The sequence below is a fragment of the Hippoglossus hippoglossus genome, chromosome 16 (assembly GCF_009819705.1).
Source record: "Hippoglossus hippoglossus isolate fHipHip1 chromosome 16, fHipHip1.pri, whole genome shotgun sequence".
NCBI lineage: Eukaryota > Metazoa > Chordata > Actinopteri > Pleuronectiformes > Pleuronectidae > Hippoglossus > Hippoglossus hippoglossus.
The window spans coordinates 18,846,444-18,868,931 of record NC_047166.1 but is presented as its reverse complement, the minus strand read 5'-3'; the positions used below and the strand labels follow the sequence as shown (position 1 = coordinate 18,868,931).

At 40.7% G+C, this 22,488-nt stretch overlaps 5 protein-coding genes across 6 annotated transcripts in view; all 5 read left to right on the top strand.

Annotated features, from left to right (window-relative positions):
* tcaim (T cell activation inhibitor, mitochondrial) overlaps positions 1–8,900 on the top strand; it is a 28,330-nt gene extending 19,430 nt beyond the window's left edge. The window contains exon 13 of the transcript XR_004616571.1: positions 8,889–8,900. The gene's annotated coding sequence lies outside the window, so the exon portion shown is untranslated. The remainder of the gene's footprint in view (positions 1–8,888) is intronic.
* Positions 564–2,878, top strand: LOC117777234 (calcium homeostasis modulator protein 6-like). The gene is made up of 2 exons (XM_034611877.1): positions 564–1,393; positions 2,427–2,878. The coding sequence occupies exons 1-2, from the start codon at positions 857–859 to the stop codon at positions 2,838–2,840; spliced, it is 951 nt and encodes a 316-aa protein (XP_034467768.1). The 5' UTR covers positions 564–856; the 3' UTR covers positions 2,841–2,878.
* On the top strand, positions 6,592–8,783 carry LOC117777233 (calcium homeostasis modulator protein 6-like). Its single transcript, XM_034611876.1, has 2 exons — positions 6,592–7,175; positions 8,198–8,783. Exons 1-2 carry the CDS (start codon positions 6,639–6,641, stop codon positions 8,630–8,632), a joined length of 972 nt encoding a protein of 323 aa, XP_034467767.1. The 5' UTR covers positions 6,592–6,638; the 3' UTR covers positions 8,633–8,783.
* A 1,302-nt stretch (positions 8,901–10,202) lies between the features above and the next one.
* On the top strand, positions 10,203–13,776 carry LOC117777236 (calcium homeostasis modulator protein 5-like). Its single transcript, XM_034611878.1, has 2 exons — positions 10,203–11,220; positions 12,430–13,776. Exons 1-2 carry the CDS (start codon positions 10,678–10,680, stop codon positions 12,817–12,819), a joined length of 933 nt encoding a protein of 310 aa, XP_034467769.1. The 5' UTR covers positions 10,203–10,677; the 3' UTR covers positions 12,820–13,776.
* A 1,991-nt stretch (positions 13,777–15,767) lies between these two features.
* rwdd1 (RWD domain containing 1) lies at positions 15,768–20,615 on the top strand. 2 transcript variants are annotated; one of them, XM_034611882.1, is made up of 7 exons: positions 15,771–15,955; positions 16,831–16,896; positions 17,443–17,573; positions 18,991–19,134; positions 19,614–19,749; positions 19,900–19,962; positions 20,159–20,615. In XM_034611882.1, exons 1-7 carry the CDS (start codon positions 15,883–15,885, stop codon positions 20,269–20,271), a joined length of 726 nt encoding a protein of 241 aa, XP_034467773.1. In that variant the 5' UTR covers positions 15,771–15,882; the 3' UTR covers positions 20,272–20,615. The 2 variants fall into 2 exon arrangements, with proteins under 2 accessions (XP_034467774.1, XP_034467773.1); XM_034611883.1 differs by lacking the exon at positions 20,159–20,615 and having other exon boundaries at positions 15,768–15,955; positions 19,614–19,819; positions 19,851–19,914.
* The last annotated feature ends 1,873 nt before the right edge of the window (positions 20,616–22,488 follow it).

Genomic DNA, 22,488 nt, shown 5'->3' with positions numbered 1-22,488 from the left:
GAGAATTTTTGGTGGATCCTTGGAATGTACCCCACTGTTATAGACTTTCTCCATATGGAGGTAACATTAAGTCTCAAAGTCATTGCATTGGTTTTGTGACCCTTTCCAGATCGATAGATTGCAGTGACTTTGTTTCACATTTGTTGTTGAATAACTGTGGTTCACAGCATCATGTGCTGCTTTTTGAAATGGCCTGCTTCACATTATCAGACAGGTTCTAAGTAAAGTTTGGTTTACGAAAACTTTTATGTTTAAATTATTATATTAAAATTTGTCTGATGATGAAATATTTAAGTGTGACATTATACATATATACAATCTAACATATACAAAAATAGAAGAAACCAGGAAGATGGCCAATATCTTTCACATCACTTCTGTGGTCCGTGCTTTAATTTTAATTTCAAGAGTTTCACAATTAGATGAAAATTCTTTATAACTTTAAAATGTGTGCAGGATGTAATTTGTAAAAAAAATCATTCTCATGTCATGTCAGGAACAATTTCCCTTTTTTAGTCTATTATATGATCACCCTGCTTTTTTCTTTCTATGTTTACTCTGCTATGAATACTGTTATTTCGCTAACATTAGTGACTTAACTTTATCCAGCCCCAGTTCACCCACAGATAGTGATTTCCCTTGGAAATATTTATCGTTAAATCTTTGTCATGTTTATCTATTGAAACTTACAGTTGCTTCCTCCAGTTATTTAGCAGAACTGAACTGACATCTCTGGGTGGTAGTGGTTTTTAGAGGGGGTGGGGATGTTAGTGTTATCGAAAGTCAGATGGAAAAAGGTGGAAGTGAAAGTGTTACAGTTAAAGTGTAACCTGTCACTCTGCCGCAGCAGTCACAAATGGATAAGTTTAGGGTGGTTCTGAACATTGCCAACAAACAGTCCAACCTTGGTTTTGGACTGTTGGCCCTGTTGACAGCAGGAGGGGAGCAGATTTTCTCCTCAGTGGTGTTCAGTTGTCCCTGCAATGAGTTGAACTTCATATACGGTTTGGTATTCCTGCTGGTACCCGGTCTGGCTCTGCTGCTCCTGGGTTACATCCTGAATAAGAAGACGTGGAAGCTGTTGACAGGTTTGTGCCACGGCAGGGCCAAGCTGTGCAGCTGCAAAAGGCTGAGAGCTGCCGTGACAGTCCTCTTCCAGATCAACACCACAGCGCTGGTGGCACCTTTCACCTGGATTGCTGTGGCTCTGCTCAACGGCAACTACTATGAGTGTTTGATGACTGGGACCAAGGTTAGTCCAGTCCAACATCTGTGTGGAAAAAGCAACTCCAAGGTCCCGTGTGAGAACCTGCACAGGTTTCCCTGTAAAGATGACAGGGTACTGAAGGCTGACAGAGAGGATGTCCTGCTTGCCCTGAAAGCTCAGTCTCAGGTCAGTGCCACTCTGCCGATTAACAAAGTCTGAATTAGCGTGGCAATAATTAAGGGAATGGAGAGTGGGGGACATCATGTGTAAAACAATTCTCTGTGTTAAATAGCATGCAGCAGCTAGCCGATGAGTTGCCAGGTCTGTGTGTTTTCTACAAACTGTCAGTTGGTATGGTACATAAGATAATTACATACTCTGAAAGACTGTGATCTGGCAACCTAAACTTCAAACTGTATTTTGCATTGTTGACCATTAACAGCCCTGTAAGTAACCTATTTATAGTTTAAAGGTTCCAAATGTCACGGAATTGAAAATGATAAAATTTACATCAATTGATACTACGGTATATATATTTTTTCATTGGTTCCCAAAGTGAATTAAAACATCAGGTCAGTTAAAAAGAAGAAGTGAGAGTGTCAATAACAGCTCAGCTAATGAGGATGTTCTGTCATCAGTGCAAACATGTATCTTCTTTAAAACGAGTGGCAAAAATATGTAATATTAATTCCACCTTTCCATTGGTGGATCAAGAGCAGGGTTCTGCCTTCATATGGGTCATTAAAAAGCTAACTTTTATCACATTAACTAGCCACAGCTTGTCTAAGTGTGGCTATGATTTCATTTGTCAACAGATATGTCTCTCAGATCAATCTTTCAGACTGTTGTTATATTTTAAGCATCAAGAGGCTCCACAGGCCATCATTAGGTTGATGTCCACGCTACCAAGCTGGATCAAAGTAAAAAAACTTGATGCATTAAAAATGATACAGTATGATGGCACACGCATCAAACAAAAAAAAGCTGCGTGATGAGTGGACAGCATCATTTGTGCTCTCTCGTCCATGAAATTGTGCAGGTTTTAACATACAGTACATTTGAAGTCATACAGTGTTGTGATAAAAGTAAATGATGTTACATTTTGAGAGGACTTATACATGAATGTAACTACTGAGACCTTGTATAAGACATGTGAGAGTTCGGTTTCAGTGTTGAGGGTCATTCACTTTTACATACTGTGTGTTAACGGTCACCACAGATATTGGGTTGGCTGCTCATCGCCTCTGTCATGTTGTCCAACCTGCTGCTGACCTGTCTGGCTCGGTGCAGCTCCCCCATCAGCTACCTGCAGCTCAAGTTCTGGAGGGCGTATGCTCAGGAGGAGGGCGAGCTTATTGAATCATACAACGCGAAACACGCCAAAGAACTTGCTCAGAGGAACCTTCAGAGTTTCTTCAACCAGAAACAAGCTGAACCAATCATCACCCCTTCCAACAAAGACTGGGAGAAGATCTCCTCCCTCTACAAATTTAGCACCAAAGGACAGTACTACAGCACCTTGCACCGCTATGTGGAGACCTGCCAGGAGAGTGACGACGGGATGATGAGGATGGCTTCCATTGCGTCAAGCGGGTCTGCTGACGGCCACCCTGCTGTTCTAGAATTTGTTTGATTGCACGATTCCGGTGTGAGGTCTGCTGATGTATGGATTACACTGATATCATCACTGAATTACACTCAGTTGTTGTGCAATAATGCATTAAACGTGATACCATAAAATGGTGTGCCTTTCGGCATTCAATACATTTGGTTATCAAAATAAAATATTAAATATTAATATTTTATTGTTAATATTAAATAATAACTTTAATTGATTAAAGTTACCTCGGGGCACCACCCTTCAAAGGAAGGGAAAATATAGCCAATTTATTGATTAAGTCTCATAAAGGTACTAACTACAAATTTGGAACTCTGATTAACAATTAAATTAATAACTATAACCAAAATTACCATATAGATAGTTAGCTAAGTTGAAGGATATGGAGTTCTTGACAGTGTAGAGGTTGGCAAAATTCACTTATGCAACATTAATGAAACAAACATTTGTGAAAGGAAAACATTTATTATGAATATAATAAAGTATAAAAACACAAATTACTAACGGTGTACTTACTAAACAAAGATAGGTATGTGAGTATGCATGTGTGTGTGTCTGTGTGAGTCAGCGTGCTTCCAAAATGGCGGCTGGCCAAAGAGATAACACCCTTCCCCCCCTATTGGAATGTTTACAACATGTAGAGATAATTAGGTGAAGATTTATGCGTGTGTCTGTGTGTGTGTTTGTGCCAAGTTAGAGAAAGAGTGTAATGCACAGAAAGTCTGTGAAGAGCATAACAAACATTAACTTTACTTTCGAATAACTTATAACCAAAATATCACAACACAAATCAAACTTATAAACATCACACAGAATCGAATAAACAGTCTTGCTTAGCCTAGTATAATTATTAAGCCCAGTTGTGTTACCCGTCCGTGGAAAGGGGAAAAAGAGTTGCTGTGCAGTTCGCAGTTTTGTGAAGTCGTCTTGCTGGTTTGTGGCTCCTGCCTTTGTGGTTCTGTTGAGCTGGGCAGCTCAGTTGCTGGCTGAAGTTTTCCTGCAGGACATCGAGTCGCTGCTAGGAGGTTGGTAGAGCTTGGAGTGCGAGGAGGTTTCCTTGGTGAGATGAGCTGGAAGCTGCACCTTTGTGCTCCTCTCGAAGAGTTGGATGGAAAGAGAAGATGAGCTGGAGAAGCCAGGCTTCTTCCCTCGGCGATGCAGGGAAAGAAGCTGGACAGCCTTCTCTCCTTGGAAGGATTGTAGAAAGAGATAGAAGAAAGTGGGGACAGACCTTATATTGGCCTGGTGACCTCACAGGTCATGGGGTCCAGAGTGACCAATGGGAGTTGAAACCTGTGTCCCTGGGGGGTTTTCACACCTCTGTGTGACGTTGCCGCACCCTGGGAGGCCTTGCTCTGGTTTTCTCCAGACAAAGGGACATGTGGCTTCAGGCTTTTGACTACCATATAGGCCGAACTTTGGTCTCACAAAAACCATGTCCCAACATCCCCCCTTCGTTCTCAGGATCGCACCTGACGTGGGTCCCTGAGGGCGAACTTGAACATGTTTAGTCCAAAGCTGGAAAAGTCAATTTTCATTTCATTTGGATGGTAACATCTGGGCATTTGTGTATACTATCTAGTTTGGCTAAGCAAGATTCAAATTAGACAAATAATTCAGATCACAATGACAGTACAATATGAATAACCTGTGCTCTTCACTAGGTTAGGGAGAAAACGGTAAAATTAGACATTGTAAATTGTACGGTAAGATGCAGAGAGAGTGGCACATACAATGATAAGGTCATTTTTGGAATGTCCAAGAGTTTTGTGTTCACTCATTGGATCCTACTCAATGTAGTACTCAGTCTGATCTGTTAGACTTAACAATTTTAAAATTCTGCACAAGGGTGTCATAATTTTTCAAAGTCTCAAAATTCAAATGACTGTATCATTGTTTCTGTAATAATATGCTAATGTCCTAACATGTGTGGTATGGACTTCATTATTATGAAATGGAAAGTAGTCGATCCAAACATATTGACATGAGTTGGCAGTGGTATATAAGTTCAATCAGAATTTAGGTTTTGGAGTTTGCTGCTGTTGCTAACAAAACAGTTTTCCTATTAACTGCAAGAAACTTAATACTGACTGTCAGTACAGGGGTGAACTGTGTTAGTTATGGCCGTGAGAAGCGAGCTCTGGATCGCCTGTGTCGTGGCTCAGGGCTGTAACGCTCTGGGGAGCCAGAGTCCAAGAGGACTTCAGAGGCTACAATGCTGATTACCCCTGAAACTCCATAGTGGTGAGTAGATAATGAGTGAATTTTTTATTTTTGGGTGAAATATCCCTTTAACAATGCACATGCGAAATGTGAGGCCGATAAGAAGAACATCCATACAGACAGACAGATTTTTGGAATTAGTAGAAAGGTGTCGAATCCCAGTGTCCAATGTCCTTTTGGAGCTTTCACAGCCTTTTGCTGTTGTGTTCAGGTGTAAAGAAGTAGGACATAATGTTGACATGAGTCACGTCAGACTGGTCTCTGTAACATATAATCAGGATTATGAATGGAATATTCTATTAGCAACTCATGTAAAAGTCATATTCAAGATAATTTCTCCAGAATAATGTTCGTAGTCAAAATCTTGCGGTCCTTGTAAACATAGTTACTGTGTGTGAAGAAAAACAGATAAGTGATATCAATTAAACATGAACAACAGCAACAGTGATGATGTGTAAAGAGCTTCATGTCCACCCAGTGTTTGTGGAGGTTTTAACAGGATACGTGTCACCTTCGTACAATGGTTAAGAGTTAACCACTTCCTGTGCACTGCTGGTAGCCTGTGAACATGTGAACATTCAGCCTATGTGCATCCGTGATTTCTTTCTCTCAACTATGGCACCCTATACAAACTGTACATTCAGCAAAGCAAGCTGTGAGCATTGTGTGCTGTTCAAAGGTGAGTTTTTTGTCTTGTGTGAATCCAAGGTGTTTGAGGCTTTCAGCCATTTCAACTGTGTCATTATTAATCATTGGAGGGTTCAGTGATTGGTTTTGTGACCCTTTCTAGATCGATAGATTGCAGTGACTTTGTTTCACATTTGTTGTTGAATAACTGTGGTTCACAGCATCATGTGCTGCTTTTTGAAATGGCCTGCTTCACATTATCAGACAGGTTCTCACTAAAGTTTGGTTTGAACAGATCTGGCAGTAATCATATCTGGGTCTAGACAGCTTTTTTCCCCTTAAGTACATGAAATCAGCATTAGAAAAGGAAAACTTTTATATTTACATCATTATATAAAAATTTGTCTGATGATGAAATATTTAAGTGTGCCATTATACATACATATGATCTAACATATACAAAAATAGAAGAAACCAGGAAGATGGCCAATATCTTTCACATCACTTCTGTGGTCCGTGTTTTAATTTGAATTTCAAGAGTTTCACAATTAGATGAAAATTCTTTATAACTTTAAAATGTGTGCAGGATTTAATTTGTAAAAAAAATTGTTCTCGTGTCATGTCAGGAACAATTTCCCTTTTTTAGTCTGATCACCCTGTTTTGTTCATTCTATGTTTACTCTGCTATGAATAATGTTATTCCGGTGACATTAGTGACTTAACTTTATCCAGCCCCAGTTCACCCACAGACAGTGATTTCCCTTGGAAATGTTTATCATTAAATCTTTCTCATGTTTATGTCTTACAGTTGCTTCCTCCAGTTATTTAGCAGAACTGAACTGACATCTCTGGGTTTTTAGAGGGGGTGGGGATGTGAGTGTTATCGAAAGTCAGATGGAAAAGGGTAGAAGTGAAAGTGTTACAGTTAAAGTGTAACCTGTCACTCTGCCGCAGCAGTCACAAATGGATAAGTTTAGGGTGGTTCTGAACATTGCCAACAAACAGTCCAACCTTGGTTTTGGACTGTTGGCCCTGTTGACAGCAGGAGGGGAGCAGATTTTCTCCTCAGTGGTGTTCAGTTGTCCCTGCAATGAGTTGAACTTCATATACGGTTTGGTGTTCCTGCTGGTACCCGGTCTGGCTCTGCTGCTCCTGGGTTACATCCTGAATAAGAAGACGTGGAAGCTGTTGACAGGTTTGTGCCACGGCAGGGCCAAGCTGTGCAGCTGCAAAAGGCTGAGAGCTGCCGTGACAGTCCTCTTCCAGATCAACACCACAGCGCTGGTGGCACCTTTCACCTGGATTGCTGTGGCTCTGCTCAACGGCAACTACTATGAGTGTTTGATGACTGGGACCAAGGTTAGTCCAGTCCAACATCTGTGTGGAAAAAGCAACTCCAAGGTCCCGTGTGAGAACCTGCACAGGTTTCCCTGTAAAGATGACAGGGTACTGAAGGCTGACAGAGAGGATGTCCTGCTTGCCCTGAAAGCTCAGTCTCAGGTCAGTGCCACTCTGCCGATTAACAAAGTCTGAATTAGCGTGGCAATAATTAAGGGAATGGAGAGTGGGGGACATCATGTGTAAAACAATTCTCTGTGTTAAATAGCATGCAGCAGCTAGTTGCCAGGTCTGTGTGTTTTCTACAATGTCAGTTAGTATGTACATAAGATAATGACATACTCTGAAAGACTGTGATCTGGCAACCTAAACTTCAAACTGTATTTTGCATTGTTGACCATTAACAGCCCTGTAAGTAACCTATTTATAGTTTAAAGGTTCCAAATGTCACGGAATTGAAAATGATAAAATTAACATCAATTGATACTACGGTATATTTATTTTTTCTTTGGTTCCCAAAGTGAATTAAAACATCAGGTCAGTTAAAAAGAAGAAGTGAGAGTGTCAATAACAGCTCAGCTAATGAGGATGTTCTGTCATCAGTGCAAACATGTATCTTCTTTAAAACGAGTGGCAAAAATATGTAATATTAATTCCACCTTTCCATTTGTGGATCAAGAGCAGGGTTCTGCCTTCATATGGGTCATTAAAAAGCTAACTTTTATCACATTAACTAGCCACAGCTTGTCTAAGTGTGGCTATGATTTCATTTGTCAACAGATATGTCTCTCAGATCAATCTTTCAGACTGTTGTTATATTTTAAGCATCAAGAGGCTCCACAGGCCATCATTAGGTTGATGTCCACGCTACCAAGCTGGATCAAAGTAAAAAAATTTGATGCATTAAAAATGATACAGTATGATGGCACACGCATCAAACAAAAAAAGCTGCGTGATGAGTGGACAGCATCATTTGTGCTCTCTCATCCATGAAATTGTGCAGGTTTTTAACATACAGTACATTTGAAGTCATACAGTGTTGTGATAAAAGTAAATGATGTTACATTTTGAGAGGACTTATACATGAATGTAACTACTGAGACCTTGTATAAGACATGTGAGAGTTCGGTTTCAGTGTTGAGGGTCATTCACTTTTACATACTGTGTGTTAACGGTCACCACAGATATTGGGTTGGCTGCTCATCGCCTCTGTCATGTTGTCCAACCTGCTGCTGACCTGTCTGGCTCAGTGCAGCTCCCCCATCAGCTACCTGCAGCTCAAGTTCTGGAGGGCGTATGCTCAGGAGGAGGGCGAGCTTATTGAATCATACAACGCGAAACACGCCAAAGAACTTGCTCAGAGGAACCTTCAGAGTTTCTTCAACCAGAAACCAGCTGAACCCATCATCACCCCTTCCAACAAAGAATGGGAGAAGATCTCCTCCCTCTACAAATTTAGCACCAAAGGACAGTACTACAGCACCTTGCACCGCTATGTGGAGACCTGCCAGGAGAGTGACGACGGGATGATGAGGATGGCTTCCATTGCGTCAAGCGGGTCTGCTGACGGCCACCCTGCTGTTCTTCAATTTGTAGATGACTGCACGATTCCGGTGTGAGGTCTGCTGATGTATGGATTACACTGATATCATCACTGAATTACACTCAGTGCAGGTGTGGCTCTTAAGAGTCACCTCATATTTGCTCTGAGAGAATGTATTAGCTTAGCTTTTTATTAGCATCCAGACACTTACTCCTTGACACAGAAATGCAAACAAAAAAAACTGTTCAATTGAATATGGACTTTAATGGGTGAAATATGTGAGATGATCTGTATACTGCCAGAACAACTGCACACACAGACACTTTATACAGACAGAAGAAGTAGTAAAGTTAAAGTGGCCACTATGTGATGGCCTAAATGTCCGCTGTGTTCCACTCTGGAGGAGAATAAAGCAACAACAATATGGTGTAAAGGACGCCGTTTCGAGTCAAATTTCAATGTCGGGCCTTAAAGACATTTGGCTTTGGATTTTGCTACAATGCTGATTACCCCTGAAATCCATAGTGGTGAGTAGATAATGAGTGGATTTTAAATTTTTGGGTGAACTATCCCTTTAACAATGCACATGCGAAGTGTGAGGCCGATAAGAAGAACATCCATACAGACAGACAGATTTCTGGAATTAGTAGAAAGGTGTCGAATCCCAGTGTCCAATGTCCTTTTGGAGCTTTCACAGCCTTTTGCTGTTGTGTTCAGGTGTAAAGAAGTAGGACATAATGTTGACATGAGTCACGTCAGACTGGTCTCTGTAACATATAATCAGGATTATGAATGTAATATTCTATTAGCAACTCATGTAAAAGTCATATTCAAGATAATATCTCCAGAATAATGTTCGTAGTCAAAATCTTGCGGTCCTTGTAAACATAGTTACTGTGTGTGAAGAAAAACAGATCAGTGATATCAATTAAACATGAACAACAGCAACAGTGATGATGTGTAAAGAGCTTCATGTCCACCCAGTGTTTGTGGAGGTTTTAACAGGATACGTGTCACCTTCGTACAATGGTTAAGAGTTGACCACTTCCTGTGCACTGCTGGTAGCCTGTGAACATTCAGCCTATGTGCATCCGTGATTTCCTTTTCTTAACTATGGCACCCTATACAAACTGTACATTCAGCAAAGCAAGCTGTGAGCATTGTGTGCTGTTCAAAGGTGAGTTTTTTGTCTAGTGTGAATCCAAGGTGTTTGAAGCTTTCAGCCATTTCAACTGTGTCATTATTAATCATTGGAGGGTTCAGTGATGCGCAGCCTCTAACCATTTGCTCTGCTTTACTGATATTGAGGTGGAGGAGATCATTCTCACCTACAAATGATGTGTGTCATGTGTGGAGAGGATGTTTCAGTTTAATGCACTCAAGAGTGTTTTAGTCTGAGGAGTGACTCTTGAGGGAAAGAAACCACTTAGAGGATGGGATCACTTCCCCACTTGATACTTGGGATTGCGTCCCTCTTTCTCTGTAACACTGCTCTGCTCTCTATGGAAACATTCTAATACAAATGAATAAATACTCTCATTCTGCATGGTTGTATATTTCCTCTTTCCTCCCGTCATTGCTGAATATGTTTTACTCACATGCGCAATAAAGACTTGCCTGAAGAGAAACAAATTAAGTTGTCATGCTTAACATTTCATGCAAATGAATGACTGCTTGACTTAAGAGTGAATACAAATAGCAGACTGACTGTTGTAGATTCTTGCAGCATTCTAGTTTTTGACACTGTCAACAAACAATCAGCTAATCTTAAGAACCAGACCAGCAGGATTTTTTCAAATGAATGCCTCAACACTGTCAGAGCTGCAGGGATGCAAACAAACAGTGAGCTGAAAAAGGACTCTACCTTTGCTCAGCAGGGACTTTCCTCTATCAAAGAGTTAATGGTTGTGGGTGGGAGGGAGTGTCACACTGACTCCAAGGAGGAGCCTGAGGAGAAGCGAGGCAGCATGGGAGGAGCGCAGAGAGGCTTGGCAATTGTGTTTTGTCCTCAACTGAGACAACAGACGGCAGGGAATGACTATAGGCTGCACAGACAGTTTTCTGTTATTATTGTTGTTGTTCACTTTGGGTAATTGTGTGTAGTGTGTCCTCCCTGACAACATGGATAACTTCAATGCTGTCTTTCGGTTTTTCTTGGACCAGAAAGCCACAATTGGCTATAGTTTCATGGCTCTCCTGACTTTGGGCGGGGAGCGACTCTTCACCATGGTTGCCTTTCAGTGTCCTTGCAACCACGACCAGAACTTTGCATATGGGCTGATTTTCCTGCTGGGCCCTGCTGCCGTGCTATTGGTCTTTGGTCTGTTCTTCAGCAGCATGTTGTGGAGGGTTTACACTGGCTGCTGCCTCAATCCCATGAAGCTTTGCCCCCGTGGGAACTGCTTCGGCTGCCTAAGGGCATTCGTGAGCATCTTCACTGGGGCTTGTGTGGCTCCTATAATGTGGCTCTCTGTGGCCCTGCTCAATGGAACATTTTTTGAGTGCGCTGTCAGTGGTCTTGATGATAACCTGGTGGTGGATGTGTTCTGTAAAAACAAGACCTTGGCGTGTCGGGAGGAGCTGGCTCGAGTGCCCTGTGACCGCTCCAAACTGTCCAGTGATGAGCGCATGGAGGTGCTGCTGAAGCTCAGGGCCCAGTCACAGGTAAGAGACACACATCAGGGTGTATGAGCAATCTGAGAACTGCACTTTGGGACCCTCTCGAAAAACAAGATGCATCTGAAGGGGTTTATGTCATGACAATGAATTTCTAACTTCAGTCAAAGCTGAGGATTAGACTACTCATGGAGTCCAACCCGATGCTGTGAAAACAGTTCTGTTTTTAGACTTTTGACTCTGAGAAAATAACTATGGCGATGTCATATTGATGTCATCTTGGTTCTGTCAAGAATTTACAAAACAAAGCTTGTGCTACAAAATGTAGTTCAAAATAACAATCAGGGTGTTTACAGGGCAGATTTAATGAAGGATGCATTATAGGAAATATAGGATCCAGGGTTTTTGGAGTTTGGCACTAAAAGTCTGAACAAATCAACCTCTGATACATCGTTTTGACAAACATTATTGAAGTGTTATTGTAAGAGAAGCCCTTGAGTCACAGGAGTGAACAGATACATTCCCAGTGAATGTGATTTTCCATTCTAAATCCAGCTGGAAACAATCCCAGATGACATTGGGTGTTAGACAGGTTACACCCTGGAGAGGTTGCCAGCGTATCAGAAGGCTGACAGTCATTCACACTCACAATCTCACCTACGGGCAATTTAAAGTCTCCAATTAACCAAAATTGCATGTCTTTGAACTGTGGGGGGAACCAGTGTACCCAGAGAAATCACAGGAGGAAAAGCAGAAGCTACAGAACGGCCTGAGACGGCCTTCTGGTTTGAATCTAGAAACCTCTTATCTGTAAACACTGTAGCAGATACCAATACCACACCCCCAGTTTATGTTGCAGACTTTCATTTATAAATTTGTAGCTGAGATAACCCTGAGGACATCACAGGATTATTTTTTACAGATGTAGGACAAACAATCTTACAAGTCAGTGGTTTTGGGATTTCCTATTTAAAGTGGTCATAACTTAATGTAATATCCAAAATTAATGTCATTTCATTTTATACCTATTTGATTAGGATAGAGGCTGTATACATAGAAACTTGCAAAGCAATATTTTTTATTATTTCCTGCTAAAATGGTTCTTGTTGGCAGCTTGAGTGTGTAAGTATTACCATTGGTTTTTATTTGCGTAGAGGAGGGTATTAAAAGTGGAATTCTCTATTATCTGTATTTATTCAAACATAATATGTGTGTCCTCAAGTGTCAAATCATCATGTCGTTCTTGTATGTCCACAGATCCTGGGCTGGTGTATCATCATTATCTCTGTCTTCGTGGGCCTCCTGGGTACCTGCTGTAAAAACTGTCGCTCCAAAGTCAGCTACCTGCAGCTCACATTCTGGAAACGCTATTCAGAAAAAGAGAAGGCGCTCTTCGACACCTTCGCTTTGGACTATGCCACCAAGCTGGCCGAGAGAAACCTGCAGAGCTTCTTTGAGAACAAGAACCCGGTTCCATTTCCTTTCCCCAACCACAAGGCATGGGAGGAAGTCTCTGCATATTATAATTTTTCCAGGAGTGAGCAGTATTACAGCACTCTGCAGCGGTATGTAGAGAGGGCAGACAGGGACTTCACACCAGAGAAGAGACCTGTCATAGACTTTGAGCACGGAATAGAGATGAGCTAAAGGAAGATGTTGTTTGTATGTTGGATTCTCCATTGGCCCTGGGTCCACATTTATGAACATCATGTGATCTGCTTAACATTTCATAAAAGGCAACAATTGAAGGAACAGACAAACAGTGGTGAGACTAGTTTCACTTCACTGTAAGAATGGACCCTGGTGGTTTGACTGAGGAGGAGCTGTCTACAGTATGTTAATCTTGAATGGTGCACTGGTGCATAACCACTACGTTATACACACTAATTCTCCCTACCTCTGTAATCTTGTATGCATTTGCAGTCTTCGTTTACTAACGTGGTGCTTGAAAGTTTGTCTTACTTTGGATTTGCAAAGTAACGCATAGATAAAGATACAGTCAAGGTCGAGCTATGACCTGGAAGACTGAGGTCTCATCATTGTAATTATCTCTGAGTATTGGGGGCTAATAACAACCTTTAAACTCCAGGGGCCTGTAGATTTTGTCATTGTGACTGTGTTGTTTTTGCCAAAAGCACATTTAAGCCCCTGGGACCAGTATGGGGTCAGCTGTTGTATTATGCGAGGCCAGTTTATCAATTCAAACAAATTCAGATTTTTAACAATATTGCAGTTCAGATGCCAAGTCAGACAAGTCAGGACAACATGACAAATTAACAATAGCAATTAAAATGGCCTTGACAACTAAATTGTGTACTTTACCACTGTATTTCTGGAGGAGTCTCAAAGGGGTTCCTCAGATTTAGGAGCATCCACTCTACAATTTATAAAACTCAAAACATTGGACTAAATTATATATTCTGTGTATCCCCTCCTCGGCAGCTTAAAGACGTTTGTGCTTTCCAAACTGAATAAAATTAATGGATAAAAAGTGAAATCTCAATTGCTTTGGTACTTTGTGTGGTTTTGATCTTAGTACTTTTTAAATCCTGGCTACATCCCTGGCTGTTTTTTCAATGAACAATTAATATAAAAAGCTGAAAAGTGTTTGAAATGTTAACACCTAACACTGTGTTTTATTTGTAAAATGTAAGAAATTTAGGCTGGGTCTTTGTTAAAGTCAACTACTGTAAACATGCCTGCATATGACATGCGGAGAGTTGTCCTGTTTGACATTAAAGCCAGTGTTTCTCCCTCTGTTGACATTATGACGTCCATGTGCATGTAATTACCCTCCGCACGGATGAGCAGTCTTTCAGCATTCCATCCTTTCTAGTCCACAGACAAAGACATGTGCACACGATGCCCAGACTTGTGAGTACAGACATGTACAGTGTGTCGTTTTCATCAGCAGAAGAAGAATTGTACTTAAATATAAACATGTAGTACTTATACTGAGCTAATATTCCTCCCAAAAATATGAAAACAACATGCATATGCGGTAAAAATATCGGTTCCATATCTTGCCCAAGGACACTTCAGCATTCAGAAAGGGGGAGACGGGGATTGAACTGCCAACCCTCTGGTTAGTGGAAAACCTGCTCTACCTAGCCACAGCTGCCGAGAAGTACTAAGTGACGAATCTAATCAGAAGTGCACCACAAAGTGCTCCTGTGGGTGTGGTGTTTGATGTTTTGCGAGAACAGGCGTCTGATGATAAATGATGATGCTGCCTTCAAATGGTACTTGTGGTTACAACGTGGGAAGTCATGTACAGAGTGTGGTCATGTGACAACACTGCAGCTTTAGACAAAAGCAAAATGGACTCAAATATTAACATGACATCAGTCTGCATTTATTCATTTTGGATTCAGATTTACAAAAAACCCTGGTTGGAACACCATGCTTGCTGAATTCAGAGACCCTCCCAGTATCTGACTCATTCATTCTGTCCTCTCATTGTTTGTTAAACCTTTCCAACTCAGTCCTGTCTCCGCTCCTGTGTTCAGCCCTTAAACTCCAGTCAATGATTCTCTTTTCCTTTATCTCTTTTAATGATTTTTTACATTTTTTTATTTCTTGGATATTTGAAATGTTATTTTGCAGGGCAACATATTGGTTCAGTGATTATAGATAACATCGAAAGCTGGAAGTCAAGGAACTTCCTTTAACTCAATGAAAACAAAGCAGAAGTGGTTTTATTGGGCCCTCCTCCCTTTGCCTCTAGCCTAAGTGATGCCCTTGGTTCCCTATATCCAATAATTCACACACCTTGGGGTCCTCTTGGAAATCTCTCTCAACTTCAACAGCCATAGCCAATGTAATGGAGACTCAATAGTTACAGGCCGGCTTTTCTAAGTTATGATCAGCGTGTATCAGTTAGAATGCACTGTTTATATTCCCTAAAAAACTTAATGTAAACAATAAATTCTGAGACAATTCGAATTGGGACAGTCTAGTGACGCAATCTGTCTACGAATGCAGCCGAAGAAGGATGCAGCCCCTGAATTGAGACACAGCCAATGTCATCCACCCTCTGCCAAAAAATGGCCCCAGGTAATGTCCAAAGCCGCGAGCGTTTGTACACATAACCACTTTTGTTAGCCATGGGAAATACTATTTTTTACCTCAAGCTCAAGCACCACAGACAACAGCTAACCCAAAGAAGAAGATGTCACTTGTTCAACATCATACTGGAATATTAACAGAGGATATAAATGTGACCTTTATATGGATCCTTCATCTTTGCATCCACTGCTTTGTTTCCTTTTTTCTTTAAAACCCAAATGTATAAAACATAACATTAGTATCATTGTGTAAACAGTAGCCTGTTTTGTGAAATGAGCCTCAATGGTTTAATAAAGTTGGTTTGAAAAAGAAGTTTCCCTTTGCGCTTGCAGACCCAAACAACAGATGCCAGATCAGATCGAACTGTAGCTGTAGAAGGATGAAGTAGAGAAACAAAGTGCTGGTGGTGCCCGTGTGTTCAAACTGCAGTTCTACACTTCATCACAAAATCAAACTGCACACACACACACGGATGTTTAATGTGACCGTAAACAGGACCGTCCTTTAGAGAACCACAGTCAGACCAAACTGTCAGAACCACGATATCATCGATCAGCAGAGCGACACGCAGCGTGTGTCTGTTAGCATTAGCATAGCGGGGATGCGTTTATTAACTTCCACATAACCCACAGCTCCACCACGATGACAGACTACGCTGAAGAGCAGAGGAATGAACTCGAAGCTATTGAGTCCATCTACGAAGACTCGTTCACAGGTCAGACTTTCATCGGTGTTGACAGGGAAGACAACGTCAGCTAGCTCACAGGCTAACAAGCAGACGCCTGTTAGCTGACTGCTGAGTAAAGGATAGAGTCTTTCCTCCAGCACCCACTGGTTCACATTATCACATTAAAGTCAGACAGGCAGTGGTCGAGCTGTGGGACTTCCACTGGCTCCGACATGCACGGAATACAAGAAGTACGACGAACTTCATTCAGATTTGGCCTAACTCTTTCCAGATCGAAGACAACCCTGCAAAATGGACACGCTTATAGCGTACATCCATCATGTTTACGTGTAGTGGTGCTGCTCTGCACTAATAACCTTAACCCTAAACTTCGTTATACTATTGGTGATTACGACAATATCGTGATTCTGTGACTCAGCGATCATCAATATATTGCAAGACAATCATATAATTATCCATCACGATATATATCTAACTGAAGAAGAAATACAAAATGTCCCCCAAGAGGTAAAGTTCAGGATTTGTGTGACTGAAAATTGGTGTCACTTTCACAGACAGAGATTAAACAACTAAATTGAGTGTGTCTTTCAATCATTCCAATGTAAAATAACCATAAGGTGGCATAAGTCCAAACTACATGCATATAAAACTAAATAAGTAAATGTCTATATTTGGCATCAGCAAATTGATAATCGTATATCATGAGTCAGGACAACGATATATTGCCATATAGATATTTTGTCCCACTCCTATCATTAGTGTGCAGGTCAGTGAGTGGGTTTAGTGGACATTCATGCAGGGGCGGTTTGCTGTAGTCTACACTGTCAGATTCTGTAAACGACATGTGGTGCATTTGTCAAATAATGGACTACATGTCTGTTTGGGTGTGTTTGTGTTTGCAGTGCTTACAGATGAGCCCACCAGCTTCACCATCACCGTAGCATCAGATGCAGGGGAACAGGGTGAAAGTGAGTATACTAATGTGCATGTGTGTGTGGTTGCAAAATGTCTTCCAGTGCACATATGGCAGTGGAAGGTTGAAAGTCAAGTTCATTCATGTGTTTATGTTAATTTACTACATTTGAATCTAAAAGTAATTTACATATTTGTTTGCACACGCGTGATTAACATATTTACACATTTTTTACATTAGCATCATAAGAACAGGATGTGTTGAATCTGCCTCTGTAGTTCTCTCACATTTACCTCTCAGGCCTTTCTGGCTTCTTATTGGTTAGTTCAGTCACATGAGAGCAGGAAGTGTGTGTTGTAGATGTAGATGACCACTACGGAGAACAGTAAAGTGCTGCTCAGAAAGTGATCCGTCTCCATCCTGTTGTTGAGTGACCAAACTACCCCACATCGAACCCTCACGTTACAGCAGTCTTATGAAACTGTTCATAATTTTAATACATTGGTCAGCAATATTATGCCCATGGCGATAAAGAATGAAAAGATTTGAAAGCTGGTGACTTGAAATATAGCAGAGACCAAGCTGTCTGTTCCTGTTGCAGTTGCGGAAGCAACACTGAAGTTCACATATGTGGAGAAATACCCAGATGAGCCTCCGCTGTGGGAGATCTACTCCCAGGACAACTTGGAAGATGGTGATGCGTTGAACATCCTCACTCTACTGCAGCAGCAGGTCTGTTCATCTAAACAAATGTAAACTTATATGTCTTGTTTCCTTTTTGCTACAGCACGGAGTTAAGCTCGTGTGAAAACAAGACACATGTTAATCATGTGTCTTGTTTTCTCTTTTGAAAACAATCACAACCCAAAATGAGGGAATTTACACAACATTTTGTATTTTTGCTTCATGATGACGCCCCTATCTTGTCCACTGAAATGTGCTGATTGGCTCTCCGTCAACATAGAGGGGGACCTTGTTTTGTTACAGAGTAGAGTGTCCCACTGAGCCTGAAACCAGCTGCTACACAAGAGAGACATTAATGTCCCTGCTAAAGTCTGCTTATTATCTAAGATAGATATAATGGATAGATAATAATAACTTTATTTGTATAGCACTTATCTAAACAAGGTTACAAAGTGCTTCACACAAAAAATCCATGGCAAAATGAGGAATGAATTATGATGAAAGGTATTCAGTTCAGTTCAATTTTAAGAGCCAAATCACAACATAAAAAGGTCAAGAGTGAATGGGTTAATGCCATATGTACTGTAAAGTGCTTTGAGTCAGTGGTCAATATAACTAGAAAAGAGCTATATAAATGCAGTTTCGTGCATTTCTACGACACAAAACTCATCAATAAATCCACCACTCACGTTTCTTTAATCTTATGTGTCTTAGAAAAAAAGGTGTTTACCAGAAAGTGGCTAAATGATACTGTTGGGGACATAATATGTTGAGCAAGAAATCCAATCTACTCACGCTTTCACAACCTGGTCGTGTTTATGCTCACACGCTTCCTCATTATCAGGTTTCTTTTTAAGAGAAAAGGCTTTTGTACAACAGGTAGGCTCTGACTCGAATTACAAGCTGGAAGTTGGTGAAGTCATGTTAGTGTGGTGAGGTGGCCTCACGTCAGCTTTTTACTTATAACAATTATGTTTCAGCATCATAAGGGGGGTGTTAATTTGAAAAGATTATCTTGCTGAACAAATCACATCAAGTGTCATTATCTCATGTTTATTACATAGCCTTATTTTTCGGCAATAATCCAAAATTGAAAATCCTAATAATTCCTTGTCAGTGGAACCAGGCGAATGTGTACTTCATCCCTGCAGCACTGGATTGTCTCATCTCTGCCCTTGTGCATGCATCTCACTCAGTGACTCGACTCACAATGATTGGCTGAATACGATCATTTGAGAGGATTTACCACCCATGCAATTGGTCTGTGAGTTTCCTGGGCAGCCCTGGTTGAGATATAATTGCTCTGCCAATTCATCATTTGTAGATGTAGGTCCCGATAGGACAGCCTTCTGGGTGTGGAATCCAGACCACGTTCCAACTGTTAGTGACGTCAGGTATCTCCTGATCTGAGACCATACACCAATGTAATCAGAATCACTGATGTGTAAATGTGGTCACTCTGCAGGCAGAAGAAAACCTGGGCATGGTGATGATCTTCACCCTGGTGACAGCTGTTCAGGAGAAACTCAACGAAATTGTGGATTTGATGAAAAATAGACAAGAGGAGGAGAAGCAACGGAAAGAGAGAGAAGCAGAGGAAGCAGAGAAGGTAGGAACATGAATAATCTGCATTTTACATATTCCTCATCTCCACATGATGGACAATCAGCAAACACGTATACAAAGGCTGTTGCTTCCCCCCCCTCCCGTTTTAATTTCTCCCTCAGTTTTAGACCAGCAGTGACATGTTGTGCAACTAGGTTTATTGCATGTGTAGTTTGTGATTAACAAATTAAATTTCAGAAAGTTTCTGTCTGATATCATCGCTTTTTAAGCAGAAGCTGTGTTTTTCCCCCTCACTTCATTTTGGAATTTCCAATTTTTCATGTTCCTCGTTGAATATAAAAAACAATGGGTCACAAAATGAATCCAGATTTTTTTTTGCCATGGTATAGAGGCAGATATTTACTCAACAAAGATTACATTTTGGCTAAACAACCTCCTCCCTCTCTACAGAAATTGTGTTCAGTGTTGGGTTAAGGAGTGTGAAGTTGTATTGATGTGTGTGTGTGTTTGATTGATTGACAGATTACGTTCCAAGGCACAGTGGTAAACATTGAAAACTTCTTGTTATGGAAAACCACTTTTGAGTTGGAGGTGGCCGAGCTGAGGCATAAAAAGCAGCAGAAGGAGGAGGAGCAGGCGTTGAAAACCAAACTCACCGGTAACGCTGATGTCCTCACATTTACACTTTTCCCTCAGGGCTCACAACTTGAAGACTTGATTACACAAACACACTTGGGTTTAAGCCGTCCAAATACTTATGGACCTGACAATGTATGGACTTGTGATAACGTCATGTTTTCCTCACTAGGTAAACAACTGTTTGAGACAGACCACAACTTGGACACATCCGACATTCAGTTCCTTGAAGACGGTAAATAAGTGGCTGTGACTGTTTGAAACTTGTTATTAAGGCTTCTCTTTGGCACAGTGAGAATAGTAAAAAAAGTCATTTAATTTGGGACAAAAAAAATCTTTTTAACTTGAGTGGACAAAAATATGAAGAAATTTCATTACAAGCGATTAGCTTTACGCCCCATTCCAATCACAGCTGTTTTCTTCCTTTGCAGCTGGAAACAGCGTTGAAGTGGATGAGTCACTGTTTCAGGACATCGAGGACTTGGACTTGGATGAGGACGACCCTGACTTTGACCCTTTAGGGATGGGCAGTGACGAGGATTAATGCAGGAGTAGAACAGAGGAATGACAGGACTGCACTACTCTTCTCTGGAACACGATCATCTGCTCAGAGGATCCAACGGCTGCGTTTATTTTTCAAAGACTTGTACGGCAGCTGTGGAACTCTTCGTAAATACAACATACACACCTATACACTTATGGGTGTCCATTTCTATGCCTTTACAATGGAAGGCATCCCAGTGACATGCAACTTTGGCCAGAAGAGGGCAGTACAATGTCAAGTAAAGCCAGGGAATGGATGAAGTGTGCAAGTTTCAACACCCCAACATATTCATATACTAAGTGACAATAAGGTGACACTCAACCTGTTAGTTAGGTTAAAGTAAAGAAGTATTGATGGCAAAATGTACGATTGACTTTCAAGATTAAAACTACTTATGGAACCTGACTGTTTTTTGAGTTTTATATTGAAATGTAATTACTGATGTAAACGGGCTTCTTCAGTAGGAGCTTGTTTGAACAGATTGTATAATGTTAGGTTGTTAAAGTACATCTACACGAATCAGTTATTATTTTATAACCATGCACATCTGTTTTTTCACATTGATCATCTGGTTTGTATGAACAATCTTCATCTGCAAACTAGCCAAAAATGATATCTAAATGTAGAGGAGCAGAAACATGGAAGTACAGGGCACATACAAAAAGCATTCCCATTTAGTAACCTGAAAAGTACTTGTGTGGCTACACATGTTAATACTCTTATTTGATTTCTAAATCCTTAACAATTAATTTCTACAGCCATTCAATGTAACATTCAATGTGTCAACAGGTCCACAGCAGCAGGTTGTAAACCAGCCCAGGCTCTGTGTCCCATCTCTCCCACGGATAACTTTATTTGCACCAGTGACAGAAGTGATGGAACTTATTGTTTTGTAAAAGAATATCACAATGCAGTGTTTCAAAGTTAATCAAATGTAAAACCTGTAGTTGTACATCACTACACCATAGAACAAAATTAGGATTTTTTTTGTATGCCTCCATGCCGGTGATAGCCAGTGGCCGTAGGCATTATTTCTTCTGGTTGTCCGTCTGCTCCTTTTCGGGAATAGGATACCTCAAGAACACATTTCATTTAGCTGACGCTTTTATCCAAAGCGACTTACAATAAGTGCATTCAACCATGAGGGTACAAACCCAGAACAACAAGAATCAAGAAAGTACAATTTCTTCAAGAAAGCCAAACTACAAAGTGCTATAACTAAGTGCCATTTAAGTGCTACTAAATTGTTAGTTTAAACTTTTATTCAAGGTATAGTCGGAACATCTTGAGGGAAGTTCTTCAACTTTGGTACAAATATTCCCTTTGATGCAAATATGAACTAAATAGATTTTTAGTTCATAGGTCAAGGTCATGAAGGTCTCAAAACATGTTTTTGGCCTCTTGAATGCAATATCTTAAGACCACATTTAGGGAATTCCTTCAACTTTTGATCAGTTGTCACTTGGACTCAAAGAACTGATTAGATTTCAGTGGTCAAAGGTCACTATGACCTTAAATGAATCTGGGAAAAAAATGATGTAGCTGGAAACTGCCCTGGTTGGCGGAGGCATACAACCGCAGTGCGGTATTTCTAGCTACTGCTCCCAACAGTGAGACATGTGCAGCGATAATGAGAACAGGGATAATAGACACAAGCTTCTCAGTGCATCAGTGTTTATTGTCTCCGAACAGTCATATAACAACTGAATAAGACTCATTTTATTAAAATATATAAATTACATCTGGTAATATAATTGAACATAGCTTCAGTGCTCGACAGTATTGATCTTCCATAGCCAGCTTTCATCATCATGCACTTCACATTGTAAAATCAGTTGCGTAAGCAGTTTCATAATTGCTGTTACACCACCACATCCCAGGTGAACTTGTTCAATATACACAAATATACAGTGTTAATAAGTGTCTGAGGAATTACAAAGTTAAAAGCAGCTGAGACAATGTCTTTGTCAGGTTGCAGATGTGCCAAGTCCAAAGCCAGTTATTTGTTTGTATGTGTGTTTTTGTGAGTGTTTTTAATGTTTCATGTTCTGTTTTAGTTTGTCACTCAGTCTGAATATGATAATCTGAAGTATCATTTGTGTCCACTCTGGTTTAAAACAGATATTCTAACAAGCAAAGGAAATATAAATATTATTTATTTTTAATTCAACAAAGATTATTTGATTCTGACAGACGTCCTCACCGTCGGCATAGTGG

What these genes read in the sequence shown, in the direction of transcription:
- LOC117777234 (XM_034611877.1), top strand. Translation starts at nt 857, where the DNA reads ATGGATAAGTTTAGGGTGGTTCTGAACATTGCCAACAAACAGTCCAAC. An exon ending in CCCTGAAAGCTCAGTCTCAG is followed by an intron (nt 1,394 to 2,426) that starts GTCAGTGCCACT and finishes CGGTCACCACAG; the next exon opens with ATATTGGGTTGGCTGCTCAT.
- rwdd1 (XM_034611882.1), top strand. Translation starts at nt 15,883, where the DNA reads ATGACAGACTACGCTGAAGAGCAGAGGAATGAACTCGAAGCTATTGAG. An exon ending in CTACGAAGACTCGTTCACAG is followed by an intron (nt 15,956 to 16,830) that starts GTCAGACTTTCA and finishes TTGTGTTTGCAG; the next exon opens with TGCTTACAGATGAGCCCACC. An exon ending in AAGCAGAGGAAGCAGAGAAG is followed by an intron (nt 19,135 to 19,613) that starts GTAGGAACATGA and finishes ATTGATTGACAG; the next exon opens with ATTACGTTCCAAGGCACAGT.
- LOC117777233 (XM_034611876.1), top strand. Translation starts at nt 6,639, where the DNA reads ATGGATAAGTTTAGGGTGGTTCTGAACATTGCCAACAAACAGTCCAAC. An exon ending in CCCTGAAAGCTCAGTCTCAG is followed by an intron (nt 7,176 to 8,197) that starts GTCAGTGCCACT and finishes CGGTCACCACAG; the next exon opens with ATATTGGGTTGGCTGCTCAT.
- LOC117777236 (XM_034611878.1), top strand. Translation starts at nt 10,678, where the DNA reads ATGGATAACTTCAATGCTGTCTTTCGGTTTTTCTTGGACCAGAAAGCC. An exon ending in AGCTCAGGGCCCAGTCACAG is followed by an intron (nt 11,221 to 12,429) that starts GTAAGAGACACA and finishes GTATGTCCACAG; the next exon opens with ATCCTGGGCTGGTGTATCAT.